The sequence below is a fragment of the Enhydra lutris genome, unplaced genomic scaffold (assembly GCF_002288905.1).
Source record: "Enhydra lutris kenyoni isolate GAN:26980312 unplaced genomic scaffold, ASM228890v2 scaffoldscaffold4, whole genome shotgun sequence".
In the NCBI taxonomy this organism is placed as follows: domain Eukaryota; kingdom Metazoa; phylum Chordata; class Mammalia; order Carnivora; family Mustelidae; genus Enhydra; species Enhydra lutris.
Genome location: NW_019154088.1, coordinates 15,936,916 through 15,949,065, shown reverse-complemented (window position 1 = coordinate 15,949,065; position 12,150 = coordinate 15,936,916). Strand labels below are relative to the sequence as shown.

At 42.8% G+C, this 12,150-nt stretch overlaps 1 protein-coding gene across 15 annotated transcripts in view; it reads right to left on the bottom strand.

Moving 5' to 3' along the window:
• Positions 1–4,457: 4,457 nt before the first annotated feature.
• LOC111159463 (semaphorin 6D) overlaps positions 4,458–12,150 on the bottom strand; it is a 598,866-nt gene continuing 591,173 nt past the window's right edge. For 9 of the 15 annotated variants that reach the window (XM_022521974.1, XM_022521988.1, XM_022521996.1 and 6 more), the window contains 8 exons: positions 11,902–12,057; positions 11,637–11,810; positions 10,699–10,839; positions 10,526–10,603; positions 9,965–10,065; positions 9,548–9,604; positions 7,893–8,060; positions 4,458–6,148 (listed from right to left, as the gene is read on the bottom strand). In XM_022521974.1, coding sequence (XP_022377682.1) covers positions 4,860–6,148; positions 7,893–8,060; positions 9,548–9,604; positions 9,965–10,065; positions 10,526–10,603; positions 10,699–10,839; positions 11,637–11,810; positions 11,902–12,057 — 2,164 coding nt within the window. In that variant the 3' untranslated portion in view covers positions 4,458–4,859. The remainder of the gene's footprint in view (positions 6,149–7,892; positions 8,061–9,547; positions 9,605–9,964; positions 10,066–10,525; positions 10,604–10,698; positions 10,840–11,636; positions 11,811–11,901; positions 12,058–12,150) is intronic. The other 6 variants (XM_022522043.1, XM_022522050.1, XM_022522058.1 and 3 more) reach the window with 6 other exon arrangements.

The window sequence follows — 12,150 nt, the reverse complement described above, 5'->3', positions numbered from 1 at the left end:
GTATTTTGCATGTTATATATGCTAAAAGGGTAAACATCAACTATAGACCCAAGCTGAATGGCTTAAAGTGTATTGTTTATCATGCCTTATTTTATTGCTAATCTCACATCTAACAGCAAACAGGCCTCATACACCCATAAAAAGCCTACAAACCAAGCTATTGAAAGAGTAATATTTAAGCATAGCATTCATAAAATACGTAATGGAATTGTAGAGTTGACAGATCCCATAGAACTGTCAACGAAATGGATGCTGAGCCATCTCTTTTCAAAAATGAGAAAACTGAAATCCAGAGAAGTGTAGTGCCACAAAGTTCTTTGCTGAGTGATGGATTCAGGATTAGAACCCAGTTCCCATATGTGGAGCCTGGGCTATTTTGCACACCTCTTTTGTTGCCCTGCTCTGACTAAGCGGATGGAGAAGACAAGCCAGGAGGGGAAGGCAGAAAGATGGCCACTCTCAGATGGCAGGAAGGCAAGTCCTCCTGGTACCTGGCCAGCACCCAGGCCACCCAAGGTCCACTATCTTGGATGGGAGACACTCTTTCCTCTTAGCCTACAAGGGCATCTCATGTGTTCCACATGGCTTCAAAATTGCCATTTCCCAGAGAAACCTAAATGCCAATCAATGGGATTTCTGGAAGGAGAGTACAGGTGGTCTGTCCTGGTTAATTTATTTTTTGAGTGTGACCTTATGATGTCTTTCTTATGAAAAGCTCTAAGTTCTCTAATCTCCTTCTCTCAAATAGCATCTAAGCATTTATCTTGATGATTCATAGATATGGTTTTAGGGGTCTGTAAATTCCCTGAAAAGGAAAGTGAAATTCAGCTCCCAGGCTGTATTGTCATTAAATTATCAAAGATATCCATGACTGAAAAAATCCAACAAAGACCTGTCATAAAGGGAGAAGAGATCAAGATGCACTTTGTTTGTTTGTTTTTTGATGCGGGGGGAGCACCAACAGGGGGAGGGGCAGAGAAAGAGGAAAAACAGACTTCCCGCTGAGCAGGGAGCCCAGGGGGCTCTATCTCAAGACTCTGGGATCACAACCTGAGCCAAAGGCAGATGCTTAACCAACTGAGCCACTCAGGCACCCCAAGAAAGATGCACTTTTTAGAAGAAAAAAAAACCCACTAAACCCAGGAAAACTGTCACGATGACCATAAGACATAGTAAACGATGTAATAGAAATAGGCAAGGAGAAATCAACGATTAAGAAGCCCAGGAAGAAACGGGGTTGAAGATAGAGTTCCCTTTATTGTCTGTTCCTTCCTTCTTTTGTCGGAACCCTAAGAGTTATAAACCAACTTCTGCGGTGGGAAAAAACCTTCCACCCTCTTTTCCAGCACCGCAGAAGGCTACAGGCTGAGCCAGACTTCCACAATGCTGGGGCAGGGTTTCGAGAGCCAAGTCAGGCTCCACGACCTGCGGCAGGCACTGCCTTGCTGACTACCAGCTATAGGGCTGGTAGCTGTAAAAAGGGGCAAATCACCCCCCGCCTATCTTTTCCTTTCATGAATGGATCCCTGCAAACCCGCCTCGCATCTCTAGATGACAGTAGGCCATGATAGGAATGCAAAAGGACCCTGGAATACCACTGAACTAATATTGAAATACAGCAGCCTAATTAGATGACATCACGAAAGAGAACAAGGCCTCAGATAGGAACCTGGCGCTCCTGCTTCTGCAGAGATGCGGCTGGGGTTCTGGGAGAAAACAGAGCCAGGGAGGAGGTACAGAGGGGCTTGGGGCAGGAGCAGCAGCTGGAACCAAGGGCACAGAGATCGCTACAGACACTCCCGTGATCTCAGAAGGGCTGTGACACCATCAACACCCACAAGAGGAAGCGACTGCAGCCACCAGCTCACCCCATGCTGAAGGCAGGACCAAACAGGATCGTAATTTTTCTTCCATTTCCATAGTTGGGGAAGGTATCTCTTCACGTGGTCTATTCAGTTAAAACAACGGAATGGAGAAAGGCTGTCCACCAAATAGTAAGAAATGTTCACAGGAACCTGGTCTGCCAGTTGTAATTTTGGACTAAAAGGACATCAAAATTTTCATGTGGGAATACAAATCACGCGTTTTAAAAATGCCTGCCAAACTCGGCGTGTGGACAAGACAAGGCAAGTCACCGGCACGTCTGCCTGAAGCGTTTACCTGCTGGTGCAGGGACAGTTCACCCGGCTTTCTGACTCGTTTTTCAGCTTCTCTGGGGCTCTGCCCATTGGTATTGGCTTTGCAAGAAGAGAACGGTGGCAGAACCATGACCACGTAGCAGACATTCCCGATAAGAATATTCTGGTACATTTTAAAAGAAACTCTCAGTGGTGTTGATTGACCATAAAATAGTTTTTAAAACATGGCAAGTCATAAACCTCTTCAATATCAAGAGGCAGGATATAATGATTTGTATATTTTATTTTGACTTTACATGCGGTGTTAAAAACCCAAAGTACATATTATTTACACATCCACAATACAAGTTTACAAGATATCTATACATGTTAAAGTACTCTATAAAACAGTATAGAGCCACTTCACTTTAGGGTTACTTTTTATGCCGTACCATTAAAAAAGATACAATCTGTGTTTACCTTTGCACAAATGGATAAAGCATTTAAAAATTAAATTAACAGGATAGAGACTAGATTTTATGTTAGAAATTTCAACATAAATACTGATAGAACTCACATTACAAACTACAAGGCAGCACAATGTTACAAAATGTTATCCGGGTTCACATAGAGTTACTGTTCCGTTTTCCGCACGCTGGGATTAATATTGGTAAGGTGAATTCAAACACGTTTGTTGGCGGTGGACTGAGTAGTGTTTATCATTGGTTGGTTTAATTTATTATTAATCTGTAATATTTTAGTTGCAAAGCTGACGTGTCTCAAGAACAGAAGTTCTTTCTAGTTTTTGAGTTTCCAGAGATCTCGGGGAATCACGTTCTTTACAAAATGATATTCTCAAAGGAAAAGAATAACTGTATCAGTATTCTACAATCTGTATAAAAACGCTCTGGTCTTCTGCAACCCATCCTCCCCCAAGTGATACAGATCGTCAGTGTTATCGCAAGAAATCAGTTGGACTCACTTGTCTGACTAAGTCAGGAGCATTCCTCTGCCTTGATACTTTCTAGATTAGGTTCAATAAACCACGGTGTGGTGTGCAGCATATTAACTGAGACAGTCATCGGGGTTACACATCATCAACTCTAAGTGGCTTCTGCAAAACTACGAATAAATGACTCTACGGTTCCCGCAGGTGTCACATTACCCGAGAAACCTCATTTGCCTTCACATTATCACCGTTTCATCCTTAGGAAAGCGGGAGTGGAATGTTTATCATGGCAAAGGATGTAATGCTGCTATTTGGGTGGACTGCTGGACAACTAATTGTTCTAGGTTGTTTTTATGATTTTTTAAAAGTCTTTTCAGGTGCTGGTTGAAAAACATTTACAACTGGCACTGGGTAAATGATGTGCTATACTGGAAACACTTGACATATTTTAGTACTTCTATCATTCTCGTGAATAAGGCACAAAATGCACAGATTCAGGTAAACTCACATGTAATATTTACAGCCTATTGTCATTACCTGCATGACTTAGAAGAAAATTCTCGTATGACACAACAGAGACAACATGATTGCACCACTTTCGGTTTTCAGAGACTCTCTCTGTTAGGCCAATTAGAATTCCTTTCACATTTCCTTCTTTTGTCTTCTGCTTTGTTTTGTTCTTTTATCTTGGGGGTAGGAGGAGTTAAAGGAAGAGAAATTGTACTACATGGGAGAAACCAAACAACATCAAAATAAAACCTTATTAGTGTGTTCAAGGTTAAATACAGTGAGTCAGGCTTGGATTCACAGTGGACAGGTAAATTGTTCTACTGAATACTGGTGGATAAATCAAGGATACCTCTTAACATCTCTATCTCCTTAAGCTGGCAAGACTGTAATAGAAGTTTTAATGAATAGCAGCACAAAATTACTTAGAACTCTTACATTCTGGCATTGGGGACCATGTGAGTCGAGTTAATCATTTTGATGGTCAGATCAACCTTGATTTTATTTCTTTTCTCAAAGCTGAACCCAATGGACTGCTGTGGGAAGAAGTTACTGTCTCTTGTTCAGTCATGCTCAATGTAAACAAGTCCACAGCACAAAAAGATGCAATGGGCACCAAAACAAATCCTAGTGGGTACAGAACACACACACGCTCAACACACACACGCGCGCACACAGACACGCACGCATATGCACACACACACACACACACACACACACACACGTACTACAGTTCATTGGTGGCATGAAAAAAAATGCCACACTTGAAAAAAATGCTACAGTTTGGGTCAAAGACTGAATTTTTAGCAAATCGTTTGGTAATCTACAAGTTCATTTCTTTGAGACATTACCATTGTTTTTTGACATTTGTGCAAGAGGCAAGGTGAATGCATACAATTAAAATGTTCACATTTAATGGGAAGACCACACATAATGGTAGTCTAAGTTGAACCCATTTTCAAGTATTTGCTCACAGATTCTTCTGAGTACTGTATCAGCTCTCTATACTGGTAAGGCAGCCCCCGGGAGCTGCACATCTCTTTAGCTTCAAACGAAAGAAATGGAATGACCAGCACCTTCCTTTGTTTTCGGGCAAGTACACAGAAGCTTTGCTGTAGTAGCTACATGTGGCAAGTTCTGATGTTGCCAAAGTTAGAAAGAGTTTCTTTGGCCACTCGGTTCTCTTAAAATACAAGGGAGTCTCTTATCTTAAGGTACCCTTACAACATCATCCTCTCGACAACACGGACAGGATAAAGCCACACAGAAAATAGCACACTTGAGGCCTAGTAAGTGTATTTGTTCAGTGGTCTGACAGATGTGGTTTGAGGAACAAATGAAGGCTTTGGTGGCACATCAGGTTTTAAGGACGGTGTCCTCTTTAGTCCCGTCCTAGGAAGGGTGCCATTACTGGTATAGCTGCTCTGTCTGGAGAGGGAAGGCTGCAGATGAACACTCACTGGTGTTCCCTGAATATAGTCCACCTTTGCCCCAGTGGGGGTGGGCATGTACCCCCCACGGTTCATACTAGGCTGTCTAGATAACAAAACACCGTTTGGTGAGTTTAAGTTTTTAGGCATTGCAGATATAGAGTGCCTCTGGGAAGAATTTTTGTGATAACCCCTTTGTCTTTCCAGAGACGTCATTGGGACTCCGGGAGTGGTGGGGACATCCACTCGCTTGGTTGGGCTATTTCTGGGGAGAGTTGAAGGAGGAGAGTATAGTGATGCCTCCCGGTTAGGGACCTTGGGTGGGACCTCAGACATAGGTCCCACAGGATCCAGCATTAGGGTCTGGTGGGCCATCTGGATATCTCCCATGATGGCTTTGGGGTTGCTGTTTGGGTCATTTAGATGCTTCAGAAGATCGTTGAGGGTATTTCTGGAATCCACAGAACGCCGGTGATCTCTTTTACTGGATGACTTTGTGAGTGGGTGGTCAATGTTTTGAAGCTTCTTTTCAGCTTTGTGAGCATTGGAGTTTGAGAAAGATGTGTTGTAGTCATGAGTAGCATTAGGAAGAACAATGGCACTGGGGATATGCCCGTGACTTAATGGGGAATGGGGTGGTGGGCTAGAAGGGAAAAACTGTGGGGTTTCCTTCCTTGAAGCCCCATGGCCATGGGCCTTGTCTGAGTGGCTCTTCATGGACTGCAGGGTCTTCTGGTGAAGCACAGGTGTAGACTCAGGCGTGGGGAGAGCAGCCAGTTCGGGAGGTTGGCCCCGATGGTCCATCACCATGGATTTAGTGTCTCCGTTGGGTGGCAGCTCTTTCCGACTGGTCAGCAGGTTACTGTACAATTTGGGAGAATCGATATTCTGTTGATATTCCTTGACTGGACTGTCAAAGAGACCATTCAGTTTGGCAAAACTTCCGCTGGAGTCTGTGCACGACTGGGCAGATTCTGCATCTTTATGGATCTTTCTGTTTTTCCGAACAAACAGGTCACGATAGCAGTATACTGCCACACCTGCAATGAATGCACCCAAAACAAAGGCGGCAAAGACACAGGTGATGAGGACATTCATGTGGACCATCTGGTTCGACTCTCCCGACTGGACCTCCCATCTCACACCTGCAACAGACATGCAGGAAAAGAGTCTGAGTGAGGTGCTTCTTTCAAACAATATTAGCCAGCAAATGGCTTCCATTGAGCCAATACTACCTTCACGTGGTCCATATGCTTAGCCTGGAGGGTCAGGGAGACTCTAAAATTCCACCTGTATATTTTTCTTGAGTCATGATCAGATCCCCAGAGACATACTTGATTGCCGCAGATGCCAGGGTAACTCTGATCTCCCACCCATCCGTGTGTGTCTTTTTCCCCCCAAAATCCCTTCTAAGTAGTTGTTCTCTAACATTCAAAGTTTTAGGATTTGGGGGTCCTAAAACTTAGAGTTAGAAAGTACATAATTTCTAAATGGTCAATTTAGAAAGCTTTTGTCTCATGATTTTCTCCTAATTCATAAGTTGGGATTACAGGGCAACTGCTAGAATTAGCAAAATGTATGGATTGGCATAACTGTACATTATGCTAAAATATGCTATCTTAACTAGAATAAAGACACACAATTGATTCACAAACGAAAAGCGCCTGCTTGGTCATCGCTAACTACAAATATGAACTTTTGTGTTTGCTTTGATTTTTTTTTTTTTTTTCATTCCATCTTGGAGTGAATTACTCTTGAATTGCTTTCTGTGAAAGAAATCCAGACAGTCTAAAGAAGTATAATATGTAGTAGTTAAGTATATTATCCCATCATCTTGAGATATTTAAGAAATATTTAAGTTAGACTACAAGAAGAGTGGATTAGTTTGTAATTATTGGGATTTTTAATGCGACCACAGACATCTAACAGTCAATCTAAGAGATGTTAGTTTAAGAGGTATCCAAGTCTGTTACATGCTATAAGCATAGCTATCCCAGGATAAGGTTAAGTCAGAGTAATTTTGAGGATTCTGTTGCTTTAGGTTAGTACTAAGGCCTTTGAACATTAGTTGCTTTTAATCAATGTTCAGGATTATGGAATTCAGTGGCACTGGGAGAGAACAAAAAAGAAAAGTAGAAAGAAATGATATTACTAAAGGAAACAAAACAGAAAGAATGATCATAAAACTGTTTACAATGAAAACATATAAAACCCAAATCAACAGACGTAAATCATAAATGACAAAGTACTGGCATAAAAACTGATTGGAAACCTGATACCACAGTTTACTAAGCACCAAAGAAGAGGTTGTTTTTCTCCCAGAGTGATATGTCTAATAAGCCAACTCAACAGGCAGCTGTTTTCTAACTGCTCCTATTAAGGGCTGAAAGTGATAGTTATGGACAAGTGCTCTGTCATGTTTCATTGCTTGTGACATTCAAGCAACTCACTAGCGCCTTGTGTATCCTTTTCATATTGCATTTGGAATCGAAGCGAAACACAAGGCTGGAGAAGGCTATTAAACAAAACATCAGATACCAGGATATTTGCTAAAATGAGTTTGGTGTTTTGATGTTGTTGGGGTGGTCCTGGAAATTCTCTGACATTGAGCAGACTCTCAGCATTTTTGGGTAGAAACCAACATAGACTAGACTGAGCGGCTATCTCATCACCCCTTTCGTTCACGGCTTTCCATCTCTTTGGTCGAGGAAGGCGCCCACTCCATACAAGCACAGAAACCGGAGTGAGGGTAGTCCAGGTAGGAGGTGTGAACAACAGCAGAGCTGTGTCACTCCACCCCCCGGGAAACCCTGTGTCCACCAGCTCCTCAGAGAGATCAGGAATCAGGTTTCCACTCAGCAAGAGATGAGTGCCCTGGTGAGGCCTTACCCTTTGGGATACCTGATAAAGGATCAGTAAAATCAGAAGTGTTTGGGTCATCTTGAACTACAAATTTCCGGGAGCTCGTCAGTTTAGGTCTCCAGGGATCAATCACTTTAGGTGTAATTTCTGGGATACTTGCCATTGTGGTAACAGATGATGAAGATACCTCCATGTCTGTGGTGGCAAACAGATTTTTATTAATGTGGGTAATGCTGACAGATTTCCCTGACCACTGGTCTGTTGCATTTTTAAGTGACATTTCATTCAATTTTACGAGAAAGCCTGTTCTAGGATTTCATAAAAAACACATTCGAAGAGACTATACCCAACCTCTTTCTTGCAAGGGAAAAAGAAAAACTAAAAATTAACCATAAAGACAAATGAAGCAGATTTCAAAACTAGACACACTGAAAATGCTCCTACCAAAGCCCCTACAGCAATTAATGACCCTCGTGGAAAAGGTCATACACATCCCAAAGATGAATGGCTACTCTCTCATTTTCATGTGAGATGGCATCAGTTCCTTTCTTTTTGTGCATATGTCTAAAAGCATTTTCCTGAACATTTGGAGACTGCATATCCTTCACTGGGGAACCTACTGGGTAACTTCAGCAGGAAAACACCTGGTGAAGTCCACGTGATCTGGATCTGGATTTTCCACCCGCTAGAGCAGGCTGTTGGGCTCTGTCTCGGACCTCCCGTCCATCTGGGCCCCGAGGCCTTGCACCATCCACGGGGGAGCACCAAAGCAGGGAGGGACCTCGCGTGTGCCTTTCAACACGCTCGGGGAATTTCTTCCAAAGAATTAGCAGCAACTCATGCAAAAGAAATGGCATTTATAAGCTGAATAAGGATGGTCTGCTACATAAGATCTGCTATCCTCTTCTCCCTTCTGAGGAATGAGACTGCTGTGAGCTTTAGAAGCAGCAGGAGGACCGAAGTAACTTAACCTCTTAGCATGTGTGTTGCTGATTTCTACAGAGTAGATGTCCCCTCGGAATGTAAGCATACGGTTTTAGGTTAAAATTCCAGAGACCCCCATTCAGACCGGTGCAACGGTCGCAGACGAAGACTCCAAAACAGATACTGACAGGCACGGAGAGCCCACCGAACCACCCTCATACATCAGATACCAGCTTCATTCAACGGGAACCTTTTGCACACCACTGAGACCACAACATTCAAAGATCCACGGGCTCACCACAAACCAAAGAAAAAGATGTCAAAAATGTATAAATACACATTTTGGGGAAATGTGTATTTGTTTACTAGGTCTTAGGAAAGGTGAGGAGAGAAGAGGGAAATAATGAAAGTCTGCCATCCATTCAGTAGAGATGCCAGAGGGAGCATCCACAATGCACGGAGAGGGGAGAGAAAAGAGAAGCTTGGGTGGGCGGGCGTGCAGCTGGAATGCGGTCTAGGTGAATCCATTTGATTTTTCTTACGGGATGTGCCTCGGTCAATGATGAACTGTTAACATGCTACACAGGGGTGGAGTGCTGAGTAAGAAAAAGTCTTTCAGTACCATCGGTGGGATTATGAGTCAAAGCAGAAACGTGAAAGGCTGCCAAACTGCGCAAAAGGAGGGGAAAAGGGGCTGAAAATGCTGAACTGAAGGAAGAAAAGGTTGTTAATTATCAAAAAAATTAAAAAAAACTAACCAGATGTTGGACCGCCAAATATTTTGTAATCTGGTGTAGTTGCAGTAGGCAAAATTTCTAAAAGAATTAAAGGAACAAGTAATCAGTAAAAAGTAACCAAAAGAAAGCAAAAATTTATGAATTCCAATTAACTAAAAAAGTCAAAAGAAAAGACTACAAATTAAAAGATTAACCTACTGGTTAGACTACCTTTCTCTAGATTTTCTACAAAATTGTAAATGGTGAAGGAAAAAAAAAAAAAAGTAAGATTCTTCTCTAACACATCCCCATGACCAAACAGCTCAGCTTTTGCGAAGTTTAAGTTAAATGCTAGGTGGTATGTGTCCTGAGTCATTAAAAGGCTGATTGTAAAATAATGTTCACGTGCAAATGTGGTCAAAAAGAATTGCCAGAAGGGGAAGGAAGATCTGGGCTTACCATGGCAGTCCCCTAGGTGGGCCGTGTTGCCGTATTCTGTGTCTTGTTCATATCCTCCAGCGCTGTGGTTATGGAAAGCAAAGAAGTCTTCAGTTAACAGCCTTCATAGGGACACAAGTGACAACCAGAGCAGAACCAAGAACACAGACCGATTAGTAAAATGGGCAGAGAGGAAAAAAAATGGACATTTCAACACAGCTTGCTAAAATGAGTATTTCTTCTATTCAACATCTGGCCACTAGAATGTTTAAGAGAGGAGAGAGAATTGTTTATTCTCTCCACCCATTTCCCTCAGGTATTATCCTGTCTACAATCTCCCTTCCTTATTACAGCCCCAGATTTTTTTTTTCCTTTCTTTTCTTTCTTTTTCTTTTCTTTTCTTTTTTCTTTTCTCTTCTCTTTTCTTTTTTTATTTCTCCCACATCAAAAAAAGAAAAGAGAGGAAGAAAAGAACAAAAGTAGTACTACTGGCATCTTTCTTAAAATGTCTAGCTTTAGAGACCCAGAGAGGACAGAGGCAGCTCTCAGAAGGTCCTGGCTGATGTGACAGGTCATACTTACAGCATCCCTGGGGTCACTCTGCCACAGGCTCCCTGGCTTAACCAGCCACAATATGGGTCCCGAGATGCAACACAAGACCTGTATAAAACCAAACAGAACAGAGCTTGGATTATCTCATCATCAAAGTTCACGGTGCTGCAAGACCCACGGTAAGGAAAGAAACGTCAGCTTACTTTTTGCAGGATCCATAACGCTCACAACGACTGAGGGGGAGGCGAATCACGCAGCTGGAGAATGCCACATACACAGCGTGATGGTCTTTATCCAACTGTAATGAGATGACCTTTCTGTCCTCCTCATTCTCAGCATTACACCTGTATTTGGGGATACATTTTGAGGCCACATGTTTAGGAAGTCGAAAGCTACATGAAATTTACAAGGCAAGTGGGGTTTGGTTTTGCAATTACTAAGAGCTGGGAGATCCTGAGGGAGATTCTCAGTAGCAAACCAGTGAAGTACATAGTTTGGGAAGTAATAATTCTATGTTTGGTCTTCTGCTGCTCTGCACGATTGTTTCAACTTCAGGTTGGACAAAGAGTTGTTTTTTTTTTTAAAGATTGCTTTCTTGTTCTGGTGACAAAGGGAACTGTGTTTATGAAGACCACTTTAGACCACAGAGAAGAAAAAGGACAGTGTTTCAGTGCACTTCAATCTTGCTGTGCTACATGTTTCTCATCTCTCTTTAGTCTCCTTTGCTCCATTCTTGTTTGTTTTAATGGTCCAGTTATCTTTTATGTCAGTGGCTGGAAGAATTGTATTGCGAGCTTGTGCTTATGCATACTTGGAAGCAATTGTCCGCTGCAGGCAGCAGCTGAAAATAAGCCTGCAGGGTATCAGGGGTGGGTGCTAACACGTTCTCATTGCCCAAAGGTGAGAAACGAGGGCCAAATGATTTTTAAACTCATCTACTGCCCACCATCCTAGCCCTAGTGGACTCGGGAAAAAAAAACAAACTCAGGATTTATTTCACTAAGGAAAAAAAAAAACAAACCCAAAACACAAATATGCCAAACCACTGCTAATTTCTGGGGCTCAAAGGAAACTGCTTGATGAAATACACACCAGAAAGTTTTGAGTCCAGCTGAAAAGCCTTCTCGTAAAATATACCTACTTTGCGTGGTTGTACGCTTCAATCTCTTCCAGTAACACGCTGTCATTCAAAGAGAAAGGACTGGTCTTTGCCAAAACTTTAAGCACCACGCCAGCTTCAGAGCCAACGAAGATGACTGTGTAGTTCTGGTGGGGCCCAGCAGTGTGGTCCACAGCGATGGCCGTCAGTCTGTACCTGTGGGGGGAGGAAGGCCAAGTCAGAGGGGGAGGCCGACAGGGAGAGGAGGTGTTAGAGGGGAGCAGGCTGCTGGTCCCAGCAGTCTTACCTGATCCGGGTCTTGGTGAACCAGGGCTCGTCAGCTATGGGTGGGACGGCAGAGTCCATCAGCGGGTGGGATTTGATGAACGCCAGGGTCTCATCAGGGAAATCGATGGAGGTTTTATAAGCTTCGGCAAGGCCATGCTTTGCACAACAGCCAGGCCTGAAAGGAAAACAGTGTGTTTTTTCCCCTCACAAACTGTATCTAAGGGTAAGTGTCCATTCTGAAAGAAGAGGCCAAGTAAGAAAGGAGAAT